Genomic DNA, 25742 nt, shown 5'->3' on the forward strand with positions numbered 1-25742 from the left:
AGGATCAGAAACACCAGGCTGGAAGGCGCTTGCTTCTGATACTGTGGTCCACAGACCAACAGCACTGAGCCCACCGGGTCAAGATGCAAATCTCAGAATCCCCAGAGGATTCTGGTGCTGCTTTGGGGCTGGGAGAGCCCTGAGGCTGAGGCTCTGACAAGCACACCCAGAGAAATGAAAGGCTCTCGGCAAGGGATTGCTCTTAGCGGGTAGGAGAAATGATGGTTCTAATTGCCACAGACCCCAACTGGGCTCCGGAGCAGCATTTCAGTAAATAATGAGGCTGCCTGTCCTCATGTGTAGGATGAATGGCCTCTTTCCTCAAGCTCACAGCCAAAGCGAGTTATTGCTTTAATTTTGAACACCCTCTCTCTTGAGAATCCCCTCTGTAGCACAGATAGGATTTACACTGAAAGCGTCCTGTTGCAGCCATGTCAGGGGAAGGCGAAGAGGGAAGGAATGAGACTGGCTTCCTGCCATAATCCTATCTCCACTTGAGCAGGCAGCGCTGGGTCTCCACTGCCTGGCCTGGAGGCGCCGAGGGCTGAATTTTTTTTTCATTTTTCTTTTTTTAAGGGCCGCACTTGCAGCATATGAAAGTTCTCAGGCTAGGGGTTGAATCAGAGCTATAGCTGATGGCCTACACCACTGCCACAGCAACACCAGATCTTCAACCCACTGAACAAGGCCAGGGATCAAACCCGCATCCTCAAGGATATTAGCCAGGTTCTTAACCCGCTGGGCCATGATGGGTATTCCCAAGCTGAATTCTTTGCATAGCTGGAACCACGTACTGGGATGTCCTGGGTGGGACACTACAGCCGAGTGACAAGAATTCTTGTTAGGCAGGCCCATCCTGCACCCACCCCGGGGGCTTGATGGCTGACCCCAAATGACCAGGGGTGTCACCATGATGGCTGTGTCCTTGGCAGACAGCTCTATCATGGCATCCTGGAGCTTGGGGCCCTGCCCAGAACTGTCACTGCCAAAATTACGCTGGTGCGTCCATACGGGTTATAGAGAGGAACATGATGTGTGAAACAGGAATTAGGAAGATGTACTTTTGAACGTACATTTTTGCCCTTTAACAAACAATCTGTTTAACATATAAAATAGTTTTGAGGGCACTTATAAAACCTCTATTTGCTTTTTTGAAGACCGGGTATTTTAAATGCTGCGTTGGTAGTTTTTAAAGCTCAACTGGACTGGAGTCAAGCAACGTAGTTCAAGCACAGGGCCCCCTACGGCCATGGCTAAGACCACCATGCCTCTCTGAGCCAGTGTGGCACCTGTCCAGTGGGGACAGTATCCCCTGCCTGTCCCCCTCCTGGGCTGTCCCTCTTCCCGGGTTCAAGGGAATCATCCGTGGACCAGCCAGCACAGGGTGAGACCCTGAGTGACGGAACCCCATTGCCCCTACCCCGGGCTGAGGGCCATCCTTCCACGGGTGCCGGGGCCAAAGTGACATTGGCTCTTTTATTTCTGCCCAGAAACTGCTTCCCCAAACAGACGGCAGCCCAGGTGACCCTCAAAGCCATCTCGGCCCACTTCGATGACTCGAGCGCGTCCTCGCTGAAGAACGTCTACTTCCTGCTCTTCGACAGCGAGAGCATCGGCATCTACGTGCAGGAGATGGCCAAGCTCGATGCCAAGTAGCCGCCGCGCTCGCCGCCGGAAACCAGGAGGATCGAAGTCACAGGAGCGGGGTTTTATTTTTCAAAAGGAGAGAGGAAGGGTGACGGCAGGGGAGCGGGTAGCAGAGGCTGCAGGAGCAGGTCCTGCCCACGGGAAGAGCCCGCTGCGTTTTTATATTCTCGTTAAAAAGAGCCTCAGTCCGTAATTAACCAGGTCTCCACGAGGGGTTTCTTTCCATCTGTTTTCTTCCTGTTGTTTTAGAACTTTTTTAAAAAAAAACAGACTTCGTTTTAGATTTATAGCATTGACTTTTACACACACACACACAATCCTCTCAAAATTCTTAAAATCTTCTGTTTCTCCTTTTTGCAAGGGAAGAGGGCATAAAAGTGAGTTGGGATTTGGTGGCTGTCTGTACTCAGTGATGCAAAGAAGAAAATTGGAAAGGCATCTCACGGGTGCTTTTCTTTGCTGTTTTAGTGCCCCCACCCCTATACCCCTATAATATCTGTAACTTCTCCTAAAAAGGTTTCACTTCAGACTTTTGTTTTGTTTTGTTTTTTAAAGAAAAAAGAAAATGAAAGGAAAAAAATAATAAAAGATCCAGTGTCTTTCTTACAACATATTCTTTTATTGCAACATTTTCCTCAGTTTGGAGAATCAATTGTGTCCCCCTGGGTGGAAACTTCTGGAATGTTAAAATAGAAAAAGGCCGGTCACAATGGGGCTGCAACTCCCACCATGCGAGGCCCCCGTCAGATAGTACAGAATGGCCTGTGTTTCTCAGGTGGCAGGTCCTGCTTCCAGAAGAGGCGCCTGGCTGGCCCTCGTCCTCGGGAATGGAGGCCTGGGCGAAGCCTCCGTGAGGTGGTCATCCTTTGGGAAAAAGGCACAGTCTCACTTAAGCCTGGGCCACAAAGTGGAACAGACCTGGGCCACAGCCCATCAGGACAGACCGAGCTCGAGAACCCTAGTGAGCCCGGTGTCCAAAGGGTTCTGGCCAAGTACTGAGGCTGCCATTAAAAGTGGGCAGGGAGGGGCAGGGAGGGCCTGGGCAGGACCTGAACTTACTCAGCTGAATTCGTTCAGCCTACTCTGCCACAGAGATCTCACCTGTGTGGCCCAAAATAGGTCTGCCCTGATTAGAAGTCCTCTCCCAAATAGAGGAGTTATTTTTTTACCTTAACATAATTGGTGGCAGGCACATTGCCACATTGCCGGGCCTCCAGATAAGTGACACTGGCGTTGGCCAGGAAACCAGAGGCACAAAACCACATAGGTTCCCACAGGGTGCCCCAGCCGCAGCATCAGCTAGAGCTTTGTCACTTACAAATTTGCCTATGACAGAAGGCTGGAAGCATGCAGGGTTCACGTGCTGAATCCCACCCAGCTCCCTGAATGTTAATCAGAGAGCAACCCACCCAAAGGTAGGCTAGCTTGGCTGCCTTTCCTTAACTGTCTCCAGCAGCCGGCAGGGCAGGCTTCTGTCTTAATCTGTTAGCTTTGTGAAAATTTTACTATCTATTAGGATGGACAAAAGAGGAGGGAAACTTTATCTAACTCTTCCTAAATGTAACCTATGTTATATAATTAATATCTAAGCATGGAAATATAGAAGGTTTCATGAAGATTACAGACAATAGGGACTGAGTTTAAAATTAGGCTCCTTTGGAGTTCCCGTCGTGGCGCAGTGGTTAACAAATCCGACTGGGAACCATGAGGTTGCGGGTTCGGTCCCTGCCCTTGCTCAGTGGGTTAACGATCCGGCGTTGCCGTGAGCTGTGGTGTAGGTTGCAGACGCGGCTTGGATCCCACGTTGCCGTGGCTCTGAGTAGGCTGGTGGCTACGGCTCCAATTCAACCCCTAGCCTGGGAACCTCCATATGCCGCGGGAGTGGCCCAAGAAATAGCAACAACAACAAAAAGACAAAAAAAAAAAAATTAGGCTCCTTGGAGTTCCCGTGGTGGCTCAGTGGTTGATGAATCTGATTAGGAACCATGAGGTTGCGGGTTCAATCCCTGGCCTTGCTCAGTGGGTTAAGGATCTGGCGTTGCCGTAAGCTGTGGTACAGGTCCCAGATGAGGCTCGGATCCTGCACTGCTGTGGCTCTAGTGTAGACTGGCAGCTGTAGCTCAGATTTGACCCCTAGCCTGGGAGCCTCCATAGGCTGTGGGAGCAGCACTAGAAAAGGCAAAAGGACAAAAAATAAATTAATTAATTAATTAAATAAAATAAAATTAGGCTCCTGGAGTTCCCATTGTGGCTCAGCGGTAATGAACCTGACTAGTATTCATGAGGATGTGGGTTCGATCCCTGGCCTCACTCAGTGGGTTAAGGACCTGGCGTTTCCATAAGCTGCAGTGCAGGTTGCAGATGTGACTCAGATCCCACGTTGCTGTGGCTGTGGCGTAAGCCTGCAGCTGCAGCTTCAATTTGACCCCGGGTCTAGGAACTTTCATGTGCTGCGGGGGCAGCCCTAAAAATAAATAAATAAATAAAATTAGGTTCTTACTGACAACCTGCAGGATGTGTATTCAGGCTTCCCCGCCCTGAGGAGATGGGAGAGGTTGGGGTGCAGGCCATCTCTCCACCCCAGCTCCCCTCCCTTAGCTGGTTTCCTTGTGCAGGACCTCCTTCCTGCCCTTACAGACAGGCAGACCCTTCCTGAGACCTCTGAATGCCATATCCCACATGTACACACACACACACACACACACACACACACACACACAAACACACACACACACACATCCAAGAGGAGGCTGGGGGAGAGAAAGCAGGCTATGCCCACCCCAAGGCCAAGGGAACCATTCAGCCAGCACGAGTGCAGGCAGACCTTTCCAAACCCAGAAAGGCTCCTTTAGGGGTGGTCTTTTTTTTTTTTTTGGCCACTCCCACAGCATGTGAAAGTTCCCAGGCCAGGGATCAAACCTGTGCCACAATTGCGACCTGCACCACAGCTTCAGCAACACCGGATTCTTAACCTGCTGCACCACAAGGGAATTTCCTAGACGTGTCTTTTTGACCCCAATACTCCCCACCCCAGTTTTTTGGTTTTCTGTAAGTTATGTTTCTTGTCAGTGTATCACTGGCATCTTACTCTAGGAAAAGAGCTTTGGCCCTTTGGCATTTGTCAAGCGGGTACCATTTGTCAAGAGAGCAGTTCACCGGGCAGCAGTGGTACCTGTCTCCTGCCCAGCCTCCCCCTCAGGGTGGAGACTGCCGCATGGTTTTCCAACTTGTGGAGACCAGCAGGTCCCGGCTCTTGGCCAGCCGAACCATGAGCCGCCCCACGTAGAAGCCACTGATCTGGCCCACGCCGTCATTTCTCCCCATGGCCAGGAGGAATGTCAGGGAACCTGTGGAGCAGAGAGACACACCAGACTAGAACCCTGCTTACCATTCATGCGCCTACAACTCCGAGGGCACAAACCTTTCCTGGGGCCTTCAGTGTCAGGGCAGGGAAATGCGCACAGCTTTCAGGAAGGTGCGTAAGTCCCTGAGTTTTTATTCGAGATCTGGTTTCTGGCCCCAGCTTTGAGAGTTTGTGCTAGCGGATGGTCATCCAAAGCCACAAAGCCTTCCCCGTGTCTAACCCCAACTCTCCTAAAGCAGTGCCACACTCGGGGCTTCCTGACCTGGCTTGTAGGTTTTCAGAGGCCTCTGTTTCACGGAGTTGACGATGTTGGCCACGGCGACGCTGGCATGGAGGCCGGCGTGATAGGCCATCTTGGGCTCCCTCACGTTGGCGCAGTCACCGATGGCATAGATGTGGCTGCAGCCCTCCACCTGGAGGTGCTCGTTCACTCTCAGAGCACCACTGCCGGCCAGCCGATCACCTGCCAGGCAATCCCAAAACCAAGAGGCTGAGCTGCCATGGGAAGTGGCCACCAGAACTCGGTAAAAATAGGTTGCAGTGTTGATCTGGCCATCCTCAAGAGGCAAGCCTCCCTCCTCGTTTATTTCTGCCTGAGGTCCCCACCTCAGAACTCTCCCTGCAAAGGTGAGGTTACTATTCTGGGAAGGAAAAGGGTCAGAAAGACCAGCAGGTGTTGTAATGCCGGTAATTCTTTATAAGTTACTATGGTTAACAATGATTCACTTAAATGAGGATTCAGTTACAACTCAGCCAAGTCTTGAATTTCGTTTTGGATGTGGATCTTTGGGGGGTTTTTTGGTTTTGTTTTGTTTTTTAATAAATGAAGGGCTTTCGGAGTTCAGTGATTAACGAACCCAAATAGGAACCATGAGGATGCGGGTTCGATCCCTGGCCTCACTCAGTGGGTTAAGGATCCAGCGTTGCCATGAGCTGTGGTGTAGGTCGCAGATATGGCTTGGATCCTGCGTTGCTGTGGCTCTGGTGTAGGCCAGCAGCTGCAGCTCCAATTCGACCCCTAGCCTGGGAACTTCCACATGCCTCGGGTATGGCCCTAAAAAGCAAAAAATAAAAATAAAAAAATAAATGCAGAGCTTTAATAAATGATTAACTTTCTTTTTAAGGGACTTAAAGGAATTTATGTTTGAAAATACAACATTAGGACAATTAGGTATTGAATTCTGGGATCTCTGTACATTACAAGCCCTCAATCCCATAGCAGGAGCTCCTTGTCCAGGAAAGGACCTGGGGACACGGCAACCACAGGGCCTGAAAAGGAACCACTGAGTCTCCAGGCCACCCCACCTCCAGCTGGCTAAACAGTTTTTTACTGAGCTTTAAGAACGTGAGACTTCATTATTGCCCCCCACTCCCAAGGATCGTTCCAAGCTCAAGTGACCAAATATTTGGTCACCAAACATCTGAATCAGGGTTTGGGAACAGCAGCACACCTGTGAACCGAAAAGTCCTGACCCTGGAATTTCCTCTGAGTCTGTGTTCCAAGGAAAGCTAACAGAAACCAAATCTTTTTCCTCTCTCTGACACCTGTTCCCTTATCTCACCACTAGGGGCGGGACTCGGTTTTTGGAAGATTCTGTTCATTTTGGCAACCTGGGGCTAAGTCACTATTACTACAGTTGAGGAAGGCACAGCAAGAGTGGACCCACACCTGAATTGAAAGTTTGATGTCACCATTCAGAAGAGAGAAAATGAGGAGTTTCTGTCATGACTCAGTGGGTTTAGAACCCAACTAGTATCCATGAGAATGTTGGTTTGATCCCTGGTCTTGCTCAGTGGATGAATGAGCTGGTGTTACCATGAGCAGCAGTGTAAGTCTCAGATCCCCTGCTGCTATTGCTGTGGCTGAGGTGTAGGCCGGCAGCTGCAATGCTCTGATTCAACCCCTAGCCTGGGAACTTCCATGTGCCGAAAGTGCGGCCCTAGAAAGAAAAAAAGAGAGAGAGACCAAATGAGCTGTTGGGATGGGGGAGCGGGTGGCGCCGATTCCTGTGGGAGCAGGCTGCAGGGCCCTCTGGGGGGCTGCAGAGTGAGGAGGCAGCCCGGGGAGCGGCCGCAGCTGGGCCCCCAGCTTACCGAGCGCGCTGCGGTAGGCCAAAGTGTTGATCCTGATGCCGTTGCAGACAATCACCAGGTTGGCGGCTACCTCCGTGCCTTTGTCTGTCTGGACCTTGATGCACTCCTGATACTCGTTGAGAGGCAGTCCCTCCAGGTTGCTCACCCGCTCACCTGTTAGGGGAGGCCAGTGACCAGGAGGTTGGCAGAGGGCGGGCATGTCACCAAGCCTGGGGCCCAAGCAAGGGGCTGGCCTGGGAGCTAGAGGCCAGTCCTCTCTGCTTCCCCAAGAAGCTCAGTCTGGACATCTGTCCCCAAGGAATCCAATGAAAGGAGAGTCCCAAAAAGCAATTTGGGGAAGTGAGGCTGAGCTTCCCAAGAAGTTCTGGGAACAGCTATTTGAGGAAGACCTCAGCCACACCTCCCTGAAGGTCTGATCCACCAGCCTCACCGGACAGGAGAAGCACCTCCAGGCTCACTACCAACAGGGAAAGCAAGGGAAGTCGAGGGCCAGCCCACTCTCCTCGGGCCAGGAGGTGCAGGCAGGAAAAGGGCCTGGGAGCCAGGAGGGTTCTCAAGAGCAGATACTGGTCTCCCTGCAAAAGGATAGGGGGTCGGACCCTGTAAACTGGGGGTCACACTGCCAGAGCAAGGCCCCTCCCTAACATGCTGGGTGGGTCTCTTCCCTCCTGCTCTGGACAAAAGCCATGCTCTTCACTATACTCAAAATACAAATCAGGGAGTTCCCGTCGTGGCGCAGTGGTTAACGAATCCGACTAGGAACCATGAGGTTGCGGGTTCGGTCCCTGCCCTTGCTCAGTGGGTTAACGATCTGGCGTTGCCGTGAGCTGTGGTGTAGGTTGCAGACACGGCTCGGATCCCGTGTTGCTGTGGCTCTGGCGTAGGCCGGTAGCTACAGCTCCGATTCAACCCCTGGCCTGGGAACCTCCATATGCTGCGGGAGCGGCCCAAGAAATAGCAACAACAACAACAACAAAAAAAAAGACCAAAAAAAAGACAAAAAGACAAAAAAAAAAAAAAAATACAAATCAGGAGGCCCTGTCATGGCTCAACTGGTTAAGAACCCAACTAGTATCCATGAGGATGCTGGTTCGATCCCTGGTCTCGCTCAGTGGGTTAAGGGTCTGGTGTTGCCATGAGCTGTGGGGTAGGTAGCAGATATAGCTCGGATCTGGCATTACCGTGGCTGTGGTATAGGCTGGCAGCTGTAGCTCCCGTTAGACCCCTAGCCTGGGAACTTCCATATGCCACAGGTGTGACCCTAAAAAGACCAAAAAAATAAAAATAAAAATCAAAAACACCCATTCTCTCCACAAAGGAGATATCACAATTCAAGTCAAATCTTTCATATGATTTTTTAATAGACAGGTACCACCTGTACTGTGTCCACAGCAACAGCCAGGACAGTGCTGCCTCCGTGACAGGGACGTTCGGTAAGTCCTGGGGCCTCTGCCCTGCCCAGGGACAGGCACACCTCTAGCTGGATGACAAGGCTGACAGGTCTCTGCGGCCCAACCTCAGGACACAGAGAGCCTGGGGACGAGGGCGGCCACCCTCTGGCTGGGGGCAGTGACTAAGCCTCAGCCAAATCTCACCAGGCCAGGGGAGGGGCAGGGCAGGAGGGGGCTTGCACATACTCAGCAGCAGCTGCACGCCTTTCCGGAGCAGGATCTCCTTTACTTCCTGCCGGACACAGGGCAGGAGCTCCGTGTCAGCGAGGGCCATTTGGGAGTGAATGAGGGTGACCTGGGGACAAACGACCACAGGGCAGAGAAGGAACCACTGAGTCTCGTGCTCACACGAGGAGGCTTGAAAACACATCAGCCCCACCTCCCCACCTCCACCCCCGACATCCAGTTTACAGGTGAGGAAAGTAAGGCCACAGAGAAGTAATTTGCCCAATGCCAGAACCAGTTAATGGCAAGCTGGGCTGGAGCCAACATCTCCAAGGGAGAATTCTTGCAGATGTGCCAGGGCTCCGCAACACACAACTCACCTAGGGCCATGCGGAAAATGATTTGCAAGCATCCCTGGGTACTTATAATTATGCAGTCCATATATGAGCCATCAATATTCTGACGGTAAATCAGACTGACATCTATATTAGAGCTGGTTCTAAAACTGGCACTTCCAGGCATGTCTGCTTGCTGCTGGCTCAGCACAGGGAAGTGGGAGGCAGCCTGGAGTGATGTTCAAAGCTTGGGCTTTGAAATCAGACCGTCTGGGTTGAAATTCCTTCTCAGATACCCACTCGGACACTTCCTGAAGCCTCAGTAATATAGATCACAGTCCTACTCCTAGGAATTTTATATGATGAAATGAGAAAAGACATATAAAGCCTATAACTCAGCACATACTGAATCCTCAATACAGGATGGCTACTAGTACTCTTATTCTACTAACTATAAACGCATGGAAGTCATATTGAGTCATTTTACTACTTCAGACTAGCCTTTACCCCATCAATCAAGATTAATAAACTTCTACACCAACTGCTCATCATAATGTCCAAGAATCTGTCAGAGAACAGTCATATAATTAAGTTAGCCTATATTGATCTTACATTTCTTCCTCTAGGGAAAAAGAACCAGCCACAGGCTCCTCGTGGCTCCCAGAAGCTGATCTGGCATCACCTGCAGGCAAGCTCTTCCCTCCAGGACCCATAACTGCTGGTCATCACTCAGCCCTCAGCTGAGCCTTTACAGCCTGCTCCCTTTCTCTCCAGGGAACCGGCAGGTTCTCTATCCCTCCACCCCTAAAACAGAACAGGCCACCTTCCCTTAGGCAGAAGGCAGCGCTGGCCAGTCCTTCCCCAGCACAGGCTGTGAGGGGTGAACTGCAGGGTCCCTCTATATGCTCTTCAGGGCAAGGGCTACTGTCTCTTGTTTTATTTATTTGTATTTTTATTTTTTTTAGTCTTTTTAGGGCCACGCCTGCGGCATCTGGAAGTTCCCAGGCTAGGGGTCAAATCAGAGCTGCAGCTGCCGGCCTGCACCACAGCCACAGCAACGTGGAATCTGAGCCACGTCTACGACCTACACCACAGCTCACGGCAACGCCAAATCCTTAACCCACTAAGCGAGGCCAGGGATCGAACCCACATCCTCATGGATGCTAGTCAGATTCGTTTCCGCTAAGCCGTGATGGAACTCCAGGGTATAGTCTCTTAAAGATCAAAAGGCTGCTGCTTGCCCCAGATAAGACACCAAAGGGGATGTCTTTGACACAGCTAGTTATCAGCAAAAAGAGATAATCAAAGTCTACATTTCTGTTTTGTAAGTTCTTCTGTATCATTTTTTGTTAGATTCCACATATTAATGAACTCATATGATATCTGTCTTTCTCTGACTTACAAAATAGAAACAGACTTAATGATTTTGAAACCAAATTCGTGGTCTCCAAAGGGGAAATGTGGGGCGGGAGGGATAATTAGAGGGTTGGGTTTGACATGTACACACTGCTATATATATATAATAGATAAGTAACAAGGACCTACTACATAGCACAGAGTAATCTACTCAATACTGTTTTTACTGTATAATAAACTATAGGGGAAAAGAATCTGAAAAGAAACAGTTGTATATGTATAACTGATTTGTACCTGAACTAACACAACTTTCTAAGACAACTGTACTCCAATAATTTTTTTCTTCCTTCTTTTCTTTTTTCTTCCTTCCTTCCTTCCTTCTTTTCTTTCTCTTCCTTTCTTTCCTTTTTTAAGGAAGTTCCCAGGCTAGGGGTGAAATTGGGGCTGCAGATGCAGGCCTACACCACAGCTATAGCAACGCCAAATCTGAGCCGTGTCTGTGACCTGCACCACAGCTCACAGCAACACCAGGTCCTTACCCACTGAGCTGGGCCAGGGATCGAACCCACGTCCTCATGGATACTAGTTGAGTTCGTTACCACTGAGCCACAATGGGAACTCCAAAATTCATTAAAAAAAAAAAAAAAAAAAAAAAAAGTCTACATTTTTATCACAAAGGCCTAGATACTACAGGAGACACAGGAGTTAACCTTTTGGAAGGTACTCCCCCAACCCAGGCTTGATTCTCCAAGTTGGCCCAGAGGACAGGACCCCTCACTTAACTAGGACATACCCTGGCTCTCCAGGAAAATTCCCTGGCAGAATGGGACTTTAGAGGACTCCCCAAATGCAGAGAACAGGAGGCAGGAGACGGGAAACACACATTCCCTTTTATGTTAACGGCGCTCCACCTCCCAGGCCCTGAGCAAATTCTGATGTTCCTGAGATAAAAAAGAAGCCTGCCTCTGAGAGTTCAAAGCCAGCCGCCAGCCCACCTCTTTCTCTGGGTACTCGGTCTTAATCTCTGCAGCCATCTCCACACCCGCAGAGCCTCCTCCCACCACCACGATGGCCTGTGAGCGCTGGACCTGCAGAAGGAGGAAATATAAGGCACACCCCCAAATCCACGCTGCCTTGGGGTCCATCTAGGGAGTGGGTTCCTTGGCCAAAGAAGCATAGAGAACTGTTTCCAAGTTCAGGGTCCAAATGTGTCTCCTCGGGACCAGCTCTCATGGGGCATCACCCTGCACTTCTCACTCAACTTTCAAAACAGCCCCAAGAGTGTCACTACCTGTGCACTTTGCAGAGGATGCTGGCCCGAGTTCCTAATCTCTGCTCTCATATCTGCTCACGACCGTGTAAGAGGCTCCCCAGGCCCCTCAGCCCGAGAAAGACCTGGCTTTGGTCCTGCAGCTGCCCTCACCTGGGGACCTTTCTCTGGGTCTCCCTGCCTCATCTGTTCACTGGGGACAGACTCCTTCCACCCACCCCTCCAGATCCCCATGAGAACCAACCAAGACCACAGATCCAAGCCCACTCTATAAAACACAGAGCCCTGTACAAACAGAGCCAGGAGCTACCTGAGCAGGTCTAGTGCTCACATCCAGACCTCATGACAAGTCCAAAGATCTCCTCCTAGGAGCCCCTTCCTGCTAACAGCACCATTGTGGCTCCAGGCACATTCTGAGAGCTCCTTGCTGCAGCCCCAGGCATCACCACAGCTGTTCCACTCCCCAGGGGGAACACCCCCCCTGGTCAGTGGGCAGCTCACCTGTGTCACCATGTCCTCATAGGCCTGGATGGCCATCTGCTGGCTGGAGACCTTGTTAAACTTGCCCGGGAAGAGCCCGGTGCTGCCCGTGGCCAGGATGAGATGTGAGAAGGACAGGGCCTGTGAAGGGCCAGGAAAAGAAGGGTGAGCACAGGCCTGGGCTTCTGCAGCCAATGCCAGGCCCCACCAGGCAAGGAGCACCCAGCGGGAGAGGGCCCAGATGAGGGGAGCAAAACCATCTACTGGTTAGGCCAAGGGGTTGCACTAGAACCCAGGAAGTACCCAAGGAAGCAGATTTTACCTCCTGCCAGAACCACTGGATGTGAAAACAGGAGGGGAGCACTCCCCACGCAGTGGGGGCAGGTAAACAGGGAGCAGGAAACTACTTGTGGGGGAGGAGCAGGGTTCTAGCTTCCAATGCGGAATATCTATATCTATATCTACATCTACTAGCATTATTTAAGAAGAAACTTCCCCTTCTCTTGGCAAAAGACCAAAAAAAAAAAAAAAAAAAAGGCAAAGGAGGCAGGGAAATCCTGTTTGGAGCCCAAAATATATAAAATTAACAAAACCAGGAGTTCCCGTCATGGCTTAGCAGAAAACAATCTGACTAGGATCCATGAAGATGCAGGTTCGATCCCTGGCCTGGCTCAGTGGGTTAAGGACCCGGCATGGCCGTGAGCTATGGGAGGTTGCAGACATGGCTCGGAGCTGGTGTTACTGTGGATGTGATGTAGGCCGGTGGCTACAGTTCCAATTTGACCCCTAGCCTGGGAACTTCCATATGTCCTGGGTGCGGCCCAAAAAGCAAAAAATAAAATAAAATAAAAAAATAAAATAAATAAAATAAAATAAAATAAAATAAAACAAAACAAAACAAAACAAAACACCAGAGCTGCTCTGATGGGAGGGGAACTGGAAGGTCTGCATCCCACTCAGCCCATCATAGACCCCAGATCACGGGACAAGGAGGTTCTCAGTAATCTTTCCAACTAGAGATTCTATGGCCCCACTATTAATTTAAGGAGGACCGACTCACACCATGCCACATACCCATCAAAGACAGGAACTGGGACCCCTTTGTCCAATCCCCACTTAGCTTTGAATAGAGGTGAGGGCCAGGTGGGAGGGGACTGCGGGCAGCTGGCCAAGGGAACTATGGTCCCACAGGGATTTGCCAGGTGTGGCACTTAGCTCACCGTCCCACCATGGCTGGGGCTGAGGAACACACACAGTGGGGAGAAGAGCTCTGCACCCGTGACACTCCAGTCCGGGTGACGGGGACCATGGCACCTACCGTTTGATTCCAGACAATGAGGGGGGCTCCCGGACCCGGGACCCTGGCTTTCAGAGCATGGGGCTCTGGGATAAAACTGCCTGGCTCAAAATCCTGGTGGAGTCGCTCCAGCTGTGGGGTCCTGGGCAAGCCTCTTAACCTCTGGGTACAGTGAGGCCATGCCACCTCCCTCACTGGGTCACGGAGGGTGTTAAGGGAGATCATGGTCAGCTGAAGACAGGAAAGACTCCCAGAATGTCTACACCGCTGTCCTGTGGCTGCCAGGGCCCAGCCTTTGCTCAGGAGGCATCTGCTATCTGCCAGGCTCCAGGCAGGCATCGGGGGGGGGGGGGCTCATCCCTGAGGGGACCCACCCAGGTGTCCTCCCTCCAACAGCTGCATCCCCAGGGCCTCCTGAAGCCAGCCGAGGACAGCCAGCCCCCAGTGGGTTCACCTCGCCGTCCTCCAGTAGCACAGTCTGATTCTTCAGGTCTATCTCCACCACCAGGCCCTGCCGAAAGTTTTCCTTGAAGGTCACCGAGTAGGAAATGAAGGTCTTTTTGGCAAACCCTGGGGTAGGGACACAGAGGAGGTCACGGTGTAAAACTGGGCTGCCCGCAGAGGCCAGAATAATTCAGAAGCTTTCCTGAGCTGTGTACCAACAGGGGAGGCCTCGGCCAAACAGCCAGGCCAGTGGTATACCCCCAGGTGGCCGCTACCCCCTAAAGTGCCAGCCTGGGCCCCAGGTCCTCGGAGAAGCTCACGCTCTGACTTCTGAATATGGTAGCTACTTAAGGCCAATGACCTTAAGATTCCCAGGAATTTGTCTAGGGGTGGGAGGTAGGCAGCTTGCCCTAAAAGCAGAAAACCACCCACAGCAGTGCCAAGAGCACCCAACAAAGAAAGCCCAGAAAGGGGCCCGTTACCCCTTTCCACAGAGGCCCGGAGGGCAGCCACATTGTGATGGAAGGAGTCCTTCATGTCCACCAGCACGAAGGGGATGTTCAGTGCCTGCAGCTGGCTGGCAGCCGCGATCCCGCCGAAGCCGCCGCCCACGATCACCACGTGCACAGTTCCTGCCTCCATGGAGACCTGGGACCCCATCTTGGACCAGGTGCTGCTGGAACAGGAGGACAGGAGGACAGGCCACATCAGATTCAGGGGGTCCTGAAGGCTGGGACGGCGGGCAGGGACCCTCAGCAAGAAAGGCCGTGAATGCCAAGACTTGATCTTTTGAAATGATGTAATCACCTACTAATGAAATTCCAATTTTTAAAATTTATTTATTATTATTATTATTTTATTTTATTTTATTTTATTTTTGCTTTTTAGAGCCACACCCATGACAGGCTAGGGGTCTAATTGGAGCTACAGCTGCCAGCCTACCCAACAGCCATAGCAATGCCAGATCCAAGCCACATCTGTGACCTACAGCTCATGGCAACGCCAGATCCTTAACCCACTGAGCAAGGCCAGGGATCAAACCTGCAACCTCATGGTTCATAGTCAGATTCGTTTCTGCTGGGATCAATGGGAACTCCGAAATTCCAATTTTTGTTGTTGTTGTTTTTGTTGTTGTTGTTGCTATTTCTTGGGCCGCACCCGCGGCATATGGAGGTTCCCAGGCTAGGGGTCGAATCGGAGCTGTAGCCACCGGCCTATGCCAGAGCCACAGCAACGCGGGATCCGAGCCGCATCTGCAACCTACACCACAGCTCACGGCAACGCCGGATCGTTAACCCACTGAGCAAGGGCAGGGATCGAACCGGCAACCTCATGGTTCCTAGTCGGATTCGTTAACCACTGCGCCACGACGGGAACTCCCGAAATTCCAATTCTTATAAAATTGGAATTAAATTCCCAAGGAACCCGGGGTATTCTAATTCCCTTTCATCCCTTCAACCCCCCAGCTCCCTCCTCCAAGGCATCTACTGTTACCAAATTTATACGAATCCTTCCAGAGATATTCTGGCCACCTACTATCATGATTCTTTTTTGCACACATTAATCTACTGATTTGCACTTTTTTCCACTCAATATATTTGCCAACTCAACAACATACATCAACACACAGAGGCTGGTCATGTCAGGGCCACATCGGGGCCCTCACAGGGAAGAAAACCCAGTGAGCCTGAGCACAGGCCCGATGGGCAGTGGATTGGCCAAAGGAGTTGACCCCTGATCCCCAGCCCCCCAGGATCATTGACTGGCTTCCCCCAAGGGCAAACCCTGGCCTCACCCAACTAGCCCTCCATAAAGGTAAATTGATTTTTGGAGTTCCAGGTGCAGAGGCCAGGGCCTGAGGGCACATCCGGGCCCAGGACGGGCTGCCAGAGCTGAGCCAGGGAGGAGAGAAGCTTTTTCGGCATAAGCCGCCTGAGGCCTCCCTGGAATCTGCTCTGCTCTCTCCTCCACTGACCTCTGACACACGACAAAGGGGAAATAGGGGCCTGGCAGCTCTCCAGCCCACTCCACCCTTCATCCTCGGCAGCCTCCCTTGCCCAACACGCCTGGACACCCGACTCTCTCTGGGCTCTTCCAATGCTGATTCTCACCTGGGCCCAAGGACAGCTAGACTCCCCTCTGTTCGCCCATGACCTACTTCGCCAGATACCCAAACCCTCAGCTTAAACTACACAACTGCACCCCCAGCCACCCACTCTGCAAGTACTCAAAAAGCATGTATGCAATTGAGGATGCTGAATTATATGCTCTACCGAAGCAATGGTGCTGGGCAAACAGCCTCAATCACTGGAAACCTCCACCATGGTTTGTTCATACTCTGTCCAGACTACGTAAAATGAAGAGTGAACTATAATGTAAACTATGGTCTTCTTTAGGGGATTAGGTTAATAGAGGTTCATCAACGATCACAAATGTACCACACGGGTGGGTGATAATGACAGAGGCTATGTATGGGACGGGGCAGGGGCTTATGGGAAATCTCTGTGCCTTCCACCCAGTTGTGTAGTGAACCTAAAACTAATCTAAAAATATAAAGCCTTGGAGCTCCCGTTAAGGCTCAGTGGTTAAGAATCCAATGAGTATCCATGAGGATGCGGGTTCAATCCCTGGCCTTGTTCAGTGGGTTAAGGACGCAGCATTGCCATGAGCATGGATCTGGCGTTGCAGTGGCTGCGGTATAGGCCGGCAGCTGCAGCTCTGATTCGACCCCTGGATCCCTAGCCTGGGAACTTCCATACGCCGCAAGTGCGGCCCTAAAAAGAAAGTAAATAAATAGGAGTTCCCGTCGTGGCTTCAGTGGTTAAGGAACCTAACTAGATTCCATGAAGATGCGGGTTTGATCCCTGGCCTCGCTCAGTGGGTTGAGGATCCAGCGTTGCCATGAGCTGTGGTGTAGGTCGCAGACGTGGCTTGGATCTGGTGTTGCTGTGAGCTGTGGTGTAGGCCGGTGGCTACAGCTCCAATTTGACTCCTAGCCTGGAAACTTCCATATGTCCTGGGTGCGGCCCTAAAAAGACAAAAACAAACAAATAAGTAAATAACATAAAGTCTTTTTTGAAAAAAAAAAAAAAAAAAAAAAAAAGCCTGTCCATGAAAAAGTCAGGTAATAGTACAGCAGGCAGAGCCTAATCTCACCTGTGGGCAATCAGACACACGTACCTCGCTACATATACACACACGCAGGCAATGCTGGCAAGAGTGAGCATCCACTGTGCTTTTACTAATATCTTTGCATTGAATAGGTGGGGTTTCCTCCTCATTCTGGGAAGAAGTTCAGTAACTTGCCCACGTTCAATCCTCTACAGCCTGACCAGATCTGTGCTCCAAACCAAAATCCTAATAGTGGTTGCCAGATGCTAATTTTAGTTTCTTTTTTGAGCTTTCTTCCTCTTTTTTGTACTGTTTGAACATTTTTGAGTGTGTCATTTTACAGAAATAATAAAGCTTTAAAAACAAGACAGGTGGAATTCCCATCATGTCTCAGTGGTTAACGAGCCCAACTAGTATCCATGAGGATTCTGGTTTGATCCCTAGCCTTGCTCAGTGGGTTGAGGACCTGGCGTTGCTGTGAGCTGTGGTGTAGGTCACAGATATGGCTCGGATCCTGCATTGCTGTGGCTGTGGCCGTAGTGTAGGCCGGCAGCTGTAGTTCTGACTCAACCCCTAGCCTGGGAACCTCCCTAAAAAGACAAAAGACCAAAAAAAAAAAAAAAAAAAAAAAAAAAAAAATGGCAGGCCTCCTACTTTTTTTTTATCTTTTTGCCATTTCTTGGGCCGCTTCCTTGGCATATGGCGGTTCCCAGGCTAGGGGTTGAATCAGAGCTATAGCCGCCAGCCTACGCCACAGCCATGGCAACACAGGATCCGAGCCGCATCTTCGACCTACACCCCAGCTCAGGTCAACAGCAGATCCTTAACCCACTGAGCAAGGCCAGGGATCGAACCCACAACCTCACGAGCCTTTGATCTCATGGTTCCTAGTAGGATTCGTTAACCACTGAGCCACAAGAGGAACTCCAGGCCTCCTATTATTTAATTTTTTATTTTTATTTATTATTTATTTTTATGGCCACACCCACAGCCTACAGAATTTCCTAGGCCAGGGATTGAACCCACACCTCTGCAGCAACCCAGGCTGCTACTGTTGGATTCTTAACCCACTGTGCCATGGCGGGAACTCCCCCATCTAATTTTTTAAATTGTGATTTTTCCACATATTACAAAATTCACTATCTCAGCGTGTACAATTTAGTGGTCTTTAGTACATTCATAAAGTTGTGTAACCATCACCACGATCTAATATCAGAACATTTTCATCAACCCTCCCCCCAAAAAGACCCTATATCCATTATTAGCATTCACTCCCCATTCCCTCAAGCCCTTGCTAACCTCTATGGCATATACGCTTTCTGTCTCTATAGATTTGCCTATTCCATACCTTCTAGGTCTGGATTCTTTCACTTAGTGCAATGTTTTCAAGATTCATCCAAGCTGTAACTTGTATCAGTATTTCATTCCTTTTTATGGCTGAGTAATATTCCATTGCATGAAGATACTAGATTTTCTTTATCTATTTGTCAGTTAGTAGACATTTGGGTTGTGTCCACCTTTTGGTTAATATGAGTAATGCCACTATCTGCGTACAACTTTTTGTGTGGATAAAAAAATTCTCTTGAGTGGAGTTCCCGCCATGGTGCAGTGGCTTAGAATCTGACTGTAGCAGCCTGGGTCACTGCAAAGGCGTGGGTTCAATCCCCAGCCCAGCACAAAGAGTAAAGATCTGGTGTCGCCACAGCTGTGGTATAGGTTGCAGCACCACTCAAATTCAATCCCTGGCCTGGGAATGTCCACATGCCACGGGGGCAGCCATTAAAAAAAAAAAAAATTCTCTTGAGTATATACCCAGGAATGGAATTGCTGAGTCCTATGCTAACTCTGGATTTAACTTTCTGAAGAACTGCCAAACTCACCATCTGATTTTACAGAGCATAAAGATGAAAAAGAGAACACAGAGAATCTTAACTAAACCTGCCCAGATTCAGGAATGTTAAAATAAAACAAGATCGAAGAGGAGTTCCCACCGTGGCGAAGTGGGTTAATGATCCGGCTTGCTTGTGTGGTGTTGTGGGTGTGATCCCCAGCCTGGCGCAGTAGGTTAAGGATCCGGCATCACTGCAGCTGCGGCATAGGTTGAAGCTCTGGCTTGGATTGATCCCTGGCCTGGGAACTTCCATGTGTCGCAAGTGTGGCCAAAAAAGCAAAAAAAAAAAAAAAAAAGAAGAAGGTCCAAGAGAATAAGTCCTAACTATCCAGCGACGCCTAAGTAATTTTACCCTTGCCCCCTACCCCAACACACACGCAATCTGGTTTCTTCTCAAATTTTCTCAGTAAATCCTGTTTTCTCTGCCACAGACACCCAGCCTGATCCCAGGGGGATTCTTCTTTAGTAATACAAAGGGCTTTGAGGAATCTACTAAAAAATGAGGAAATTAAACATGGAAGCCAAAGCTGTGGAGAGGTCATGCCTCAGAGGACACACAGCAGAAACCCTGTGGGCTCTGATAAGGCAAGGATGTCACCCAGGGTTGCTTCATAGAGATTACAGACAAAACAGGTGGGTTGAATTTTGTTTTTGGGGGTTTTTTAATATATATTTTTAGGGCCAAAGGAGTGGCATATGGAAGTTCCCAGGCTGGGGGTTGAATCGGAGCTACAGCTACCAGCCTACACCACAGCCACAGCAACACAGGATCGGAGCCTCATCTGCAACCTTCACCACAGCTCACAGCAGTGCCGGATCCTTAGCCCACTGAGTGGGACCAGGGATCAAACCCACATCCTCATGGATACTAGTGGAGTTCATTACCAATGAGCCACCAAGGGAACTCCAAACCCATGGCTTTTGTGTGCTCACTGGTTATAAGGAAGGTGGATTCCACACTGCTTCCAGACTGGTGGTCCTGGCTGAGAGGCTCCAGAGTGTGACTCAGAGCACCAGGACAGTCTCCCTTGCCAGACACCGGGTCCAAACTGAGACGGGCACTCCCCCCGCCCCAGGGAACACATGCTGAACAAAACCTCAAAAGACCAATTTCTGAAAGAGACTCAAAGTCTAAAGAGGAGGAGTTCCCGTCGTGGCACAGTGGTTAACGAACCCGACTAGAACCATGAGGTTGCGGGTTCCGTCCCTGCCCTTGCTCAGTGGGTTAACGATCCGGCGTTGCCGTGAGCTGTGGTGTAGGTGCAGACTCGGCTCGGATCCCGCGTTGCTGTGGCTCTGGCGTAGGCCAGTGGCTACAGCTCCAATTCGACCCCTAGCCTGGGAACCTCCATATGCCAAGGGAGCGGCCCAAAGAAATAGCAAAAAGAAAAAAAAAAAAAAAAAAAAAGTCTAAAGAGGAGGCAGCAAGGTTCATTTGAGTGTTATACAGGCTAGGCCACAACCTGGTACAGCCTCCTGGGAGCCAGTCTCTCGGTGGTTCCCATAATATTCCCAGAATCTGCTCTCTCACTGCCTGTGCCTGGACCCTGGCTTCCTCCTTTCACCACCAGACATGAAAAGAGCAGGCTGGCCTTGGAGCACACCGCTCTCTCAGCACCTCACTTAACTGCTGGGTAGTCCAGACCAAGGCCCAGCCCCGCTGAACCTCAGTCTCTCCTCTGACACCGAGGCCCTCCAGATGCAGGCTTATACACAGTGTTCCTTGGGGGCCTCTGGGAGTCTAGGGCAGTACCCAAGAACCCAAGCAGGCCTCCTTGATATTGCACATATTTACGTATTTTACATGTTGGCCTTTGATCTCAAGGTGCAGAGCCAGGACACCTGGAAGCCCCTTCCCAAACTGTGTCTGATCCTCTGCCCTGTGCCTGTCCTCCTGTGGGACTGTCAGCTCCCAAGCGCCCCTCCCCTCCTCATTTTCAGGGCACATCCAAGGATTAAAGGGAATCTAATTGGAGGGAAAAAGCAGGGTGTGTTTAGGGGGTGCTGTTGGGAGAAGAAGGAAAAAAAAAAAAAAAACAGCCAACATCAGGCACTAAAAGCCACTCAGACTGAATTTCAGGAGTCCTGGGCTCCCCACCCCATCACCTCCGGCACATCAGATATCTTGGCCACCTCTCGCCTCAGTCCCGGCAGAAGCTGGGGCTGCGTGGAGAAGCGGACCTTCCAGGGCACCCTGGAAGGGTAACCCAGAACATTTTCCTCCTAGATACCGAGGCGTCCCTCCTGCCATGTGACACCTGCTTCAGTTTCCACCATCCAGCGGCGACCCTCGGAACACCCTGGGATTTACGGGGTTGGGGGGTGGCCGAAGGGGAGAGGAGGTGATAGCGGAGCTGTCTTACTTGAGAAGACTTACGGATTTGTGCGGCGGACGCGGAGGGGACAAGTTTGCTCCTTCTTCGCGGGGAGCAAACCTCTCCGCTGAGTTTGGGGGGACCTGGGCCGGTGCAGACCTGAACAACGCATTCTCGATGGCCTCCCTCTCCTCCCAGGGCCACAACTGGGGAGCCCCGGCCCCCGACGCTGTTCAGGGTGTTTGGGGGCCCTGCAGACTCAGGGGTCTGGGAGAGCCCGCCCTTCGCGCCCCCTCACCTGCCGGCCTCCTCCCGCCGCTTCCGCTCCGGCTCCCGCCCGCTGCTCCGGTTGTCGCCGGCGGGGCCGAGGCCCCTCCCGGGCCGGCGTGACTCGGCGCCTCCGCCCTCCAGCCTCCGCTATGCCCCCGGCGGCCACCCGGGGAACTGCAGTCGTCCGCCCGCCTCGGCCAGCCCGAGAGCCAACTGCCCCAACCGTAAGCACTTGAGCCCTATGGCCGAGCTCGCCCGCGCCCTACCGGCCCCTCGGACTCCGCGCAAAGTTCGTCCGGCTCCCTGCCAGACGCCTTTCCAGCCGCCGTCCCTTAGAGGGCGAGCTGCAGCGCGAGCTGTGCGACCTCGGGCGGATCACCAGCCTTCTGCCTTCAGGCGCGTATAAACCAAAATGCCAACTCACTTAAGCACCTACTCCATGCTTGGCACTGTGCTGGCGCGCAGGGTGGTGGTGAGGGGTTGTAAAATGTAGAACAAAACAGGCATGACTTCTGCTTTCCTTGAGGTGAGAGTCTGGGGAAAGAAAAAAACACGTATGGCTAATTGCAGTAAGTAAAACTTGAACAGCAGGGCAAAGGAAAGGTGCTGGGGTCTCTCCAAGGATGAGATGGACTTGGCCCTGGGCAGAGGGAAGGCAACTGTGCCTCTGGGTGTGCAAAGGTGGAAGCAAGACAACGAGCTGAGAGCAGGGGCGTTGCAGAGGCGTCGAAGGCAGAGCGGCCAAGCCTGGCAAGGTAGCAGAAGCCTCCAGGCCCTGGTGAAGACTGTGTGGTCCCAAGAGCAGCAAGATGCCACCGCAGGGTTTTCAGCAGAAGAGTGAGGTCTGAGTTACTTCAAGGGTGGAAAGATGGGGGGAGTAGGAGGGCTGCCCGAAATTGGGGGAACTGGGTGTTATAGCGGGAAGGGGCTGTGGGGTTTGGGAGCAGAAGTAAATAAAGGCAGAGAGCCTGAACCTTTCCTCCTCTGGTTAGTAAACCACTTGAAACCTCAATGCTCCAGACTCTCTGCGTCTATTTAGTTCTGCTCCAAAACCCCACAGCCCTTTCCTGCTCTAACGCTATGTAGGAGGGAAGTCAAGAGGGAGAAAGAAAGTGCTTGTGTACTGATGCGAGCCACAACCTGGAGGTAGGATTGAGCCAATCTGGTGACAAATAAGCCATCTTCCTCTATTTAATGCACATATTAGCACCTACCCGAAACGTTGTAGCAAAGATTCAAGGAGATCATTTATGGTGAAGTGTGCCATAGCATGGTGCCTGGCACACAGCCGCAGTGAATACACAGCAGCCATTTATTACAGCTGGTTTAGATGGGCAGATTAGCCTGCCCAAGGCTACACAGTACACTGGCAGCTTCCTCGCTCCCAGTCCAGTGCTCTTCTGAATACTGCCCTTTACTGTCTTGGTTTTCATGAATGTTTATGCTAGAAATAGCCATTTCTGTACCTTTTCTAAAAGCTATAGTCAAAGACCTTGTATCCAATACTCTGGCATAGGGAGTATTGTGATCAATTCCACCTGGAAGACATTGGTCCCTGGAATCATCTCAAGCTGGGAGGGGAGCTGATGTGAGCACCCTGCTTTCATTCTTAGCTCACACAACTCAGGCTGCCTCTTCCAGTTCTTTGAATCCTTGCCTCTCTTCCTATCCAGCTGGCACCCTGCCCTGTGAAGGTGGGCTGAAGGAGGACAGACTGTCAGAGGGATGAGAGTCTCCACCTCCTCTCAGCCCTTGAGGCCACAGAAGAGCAACCATGCCTGTGTGTGGGTGAAGAGATCCCACGAGCCCTGTCCATCCTTACCCACCTCCCTGGGACCCATCAGGGAATCACAGGTTGGTTTTGATGCTCTAGGGGCAGTGACCCTTCATTTCTCCTGAGTTTTGCAGACTTCCAAATAGCTTGTATCTCCTTGTTTTCCTCCTGAAACCCATAGAGGAAAATAGGGTGGGGATTAAACTCTGACACTTAGGGCAACACCCACCTTTGACTAGCTCTTTGGGGGCTAGGACCTTGCTTTGCTGGACTTTGAGTCCCCGGCGTCTGGCACTGACCCCAGCACCTGGTTCCCTAGACATTCGCTAATGTGTGCTTACACGATTTTTTCTAAATTAAGATATAATTCACATACCATAAAATACACTCTTTCAAAGTGTACAATTCAGTGGTGTGAAGGCTACATAACCATCACTGCCATCTAACTCCAGGATATTTGCATCACTCCAAGAAGAAACCCCACACTCAGCAATCTCTACCTGGTCCTTCCTCCACCCAGCCCCTGGCAACCGGAATGATTCCTTTTTTTTTTTTTTTTTTTTTTTTGTCTTTTGTCTTTTGAGGGCCGCATCTGCAGCATATGGAGGTTCCCAGGCTAGGGGTCTAATTAGAGCTGCAGCTGCCAGCCACAGCCACAGCCATGCCAGATTTGAGCCAAGTCTGCAACCTACACCGCAGCTTACGGCAACACCAGATCCTTAACCCACTGAGCAAGGCCAGGGATTGAACCCACAACCTCATGGTTCCTAGTTAGATTCGTTTCCACTGTGCCACAATGGGAACTCCATGAGTGATTCATTTCTGATGAACCAATCCTACCAGTACTCTTAGAAACATAATAGCTATATTATTTATTGAACACAAGCTAAGTGCCTAGAATAACTTCTCAAATTTACTTTACATATGGGTCCTCCAAGGTAAGTTTTATTAATCTTCATTTCACAGATGAGGAAATTGAAACTCATCGATTAATAACTCAGGCAAAATCACCCAGCTAGTAAAGGAGAGTAGCTGGGCCTTGACCCTAAAGCAGCGCATCATGCCTAACCAAGCAAAGGAGAGACTCAATGGTGAGTTAAGCAGGCATCAGAAATTTACTGGGCACATGCCCCAGCTCTGCGGGAGACAGAGGTGAATAAGAGCAGTACAGCCTTGGGCTTGGGAAGGTCAAGGAAAGTTTTGTGGAGACACTGGGCTAAGATGGAGAGGATTCCAATCAGCAGGTTACAAGGGAAAGACTCAAAAAATCATCACAAACCTGAACCTGGGATTGAGAAGAGGTGTGCAGTGGTCCATACTGGACTCAGGCGTGGCTTGTAGCACTGGCGTGGCCCATCTTCAAGGACCTGCTCCAAACCACACCAACCAGGGAAAGAAGGTCATTTAACACCTTCTTGGCAACCAGAGGACACCTTGATTCAAGAAGGGGAGAGGGGAGATCCCTTCATGGCTCAGTGGTTAACAAACCCGACTAGGATCCATGAGGATTTGGGTTCAATCCCTAGACTAGATCAGCAGGCTAAGGATCTGGTGTTGCCATGAGCTGTGGTGTAGGTAACAGCTGCGGCTCAGATCCGGAGTTGCTGTTTCCGTGGTGTTGGCCAGCAGCTGTAGCTCCGATTCGACCCCTAGCCTGGGACCCTCCATATGCCTTGGGCGCGGCCCTAAAAAGCCAAAATACAATGTGGGGCTGGGGGAGAGAATCTCAGTCCAGTCCCTCTTGGCTGTTCCCTGACAGTTCACCCTACAATCACTCCTTTCTTCCCACTCAACAGCGTGCACAGCTTTGGCACCGAAAATCAGGGCTCCTTGCCTAACAAGAAAGTGTCATCTTTGAATTTCCAGGTCCCAAGGGGTAGTAGGGAGATATGATTTGGTTGTCATAATGTTGGTAGTTCTGTGGAACTTTAATGATTAACCAGAATGGCACACAGATTAAATATCACAGAGTCTATGAGAAGGAAGCATTGCTGGCTCTCAGCCATGATGAGTGAGCGCACCCAGGCCTGAGGACAGTCTCTGACAGCAACAGGTGACCCTACTATGGTCTCCCAGGGCTGGGAGGAACTCCAAGGTACTGGGCTCAACCCGGGGACCCAAAGAAATAGAAGTGCTAACCCCACTCAAGGAAGAGACAACTCTTAGCTTCATCCAAAGAGCCTGGTTGGTTTTAGTGAAATGTATAACCCTCTCCCTCGAAATGTGGTTTGGCCTAGTGCTCCCAGGTAGGCAAAGACTTTATGAGGACAGGTTCTATGGCTGTGACGAATAGATCCCCCCGTCTAATGGCTCAAATGCAGCAGAAGTGCAATTCTGGCCTGGGTTTCAGTACCTGGCCGATGGACTGGTTAATGAGGCTGCCCCCTCCACACCGTCATCCAGGGACCAGAACGAGGGGGCCATCTTTAATAAATGGCTCCCAAGGTCTCTTTAAAGGGTTGCCTTCACTCCCACCAG

At 50.9% G+C, this 25742-nt stretch overlaps 3 protein-coding genes across 13 annotated transcripts in view; 2 read left to right on the forward strand and 1 right to left on the reverse strand.

The window, feature by feature from the left end:
• Window positions 1-2253, forward strand: part of LOC100738475 (core histone macro-H2A.2) — a 52844-nt gene extending 50591 nt beyond the window's left edge. Inside the window, exon 9 of the mRNA XM_021073865.1 lies at window positions 1491-2253. Within this exon, the coding sequence (XP_020929524.1) occupies window positions 1491-1656 (166 nt within the window). The 3' untranslated portion in view covers window positions 1657-2253. The remainder of the gene's footprint in view (window positions 1-1490) is intronic.
• Window positions 1458-21630, reverse strand: AIFM2 (apoptosis inducing factor, mitochondria associated 2). 11 transcript variants are annotated; one of them, XM_021073861.1, is made up of 10 exons: window positions 21519-21630; window positions 14386-14576; window positions 13914-14029; window positions 12184-12303; window positions 11408-11500; window positions 8743-8851; window positions 7106-7258; window positions 5274-5474; window positions 4820-4994; window positions 1458-1898 (listed from the first exon to the last, which is right to left on the reverse strand). In XM_021073861.1, exons 2-9 carry the CDS (start codon window positions 14561-14563, stop codon window positions 4843-4845), a joined length of 1122 nt encoding a protein of 373 aa, XP_020929520.1. In that variant the 5' UTR covers window positions 14564-14576; window positions 21519-21630; the 3' UTR covers window positions 1458-1898; window positions 4820-4842. The 11 variants fall into 11 exon arrangements, with proteins under 11 accessions (XP_020929520.1, XP_020929519.1, XP_005657454.2 ...); XM_021073860.1 differs by having other exon boundaries at window positions 14386-14579; XM_005657397.3 differs by lacking the exon at window positions 21519-21630 and adding an exon at window positions 21283-21484 and having other exon boundaries at window positions 14386-14579.
• LOC102161997 (wiskott-Aldrich syndrome protein family member 1-like) lies at window positions 21398-23839 on the forward strand. Its single transcript, XM_021073695.1, has 3 exons — window positions 21398-21419; window positions 21478-22016; window positions 23164-23839. The coding sequence occupies exons 1-2, from the start codon at window positions 21398-21400 to the stop codon at window positions 21894-21896; spliced, it is 441 nt and encodes a 146-aa protein (XP_020929354.1). The 3' UTR covers window positions 21897-22016; window positions 23164-23839.

Source organism: Sus scrofa, chromosome 14 (genome assembly GCF_000003025.6).
Source record: "Sus scrofa isolate TJ Tabasco breed Duroc chromosome 14, Sscrofa11.1, whole genome shotgun sequence".
NCBI lineage: Eukaryota > Metazoa > Chordata > Mammalia > Artiodactyla > Suidae > Sus > Sus scrofa.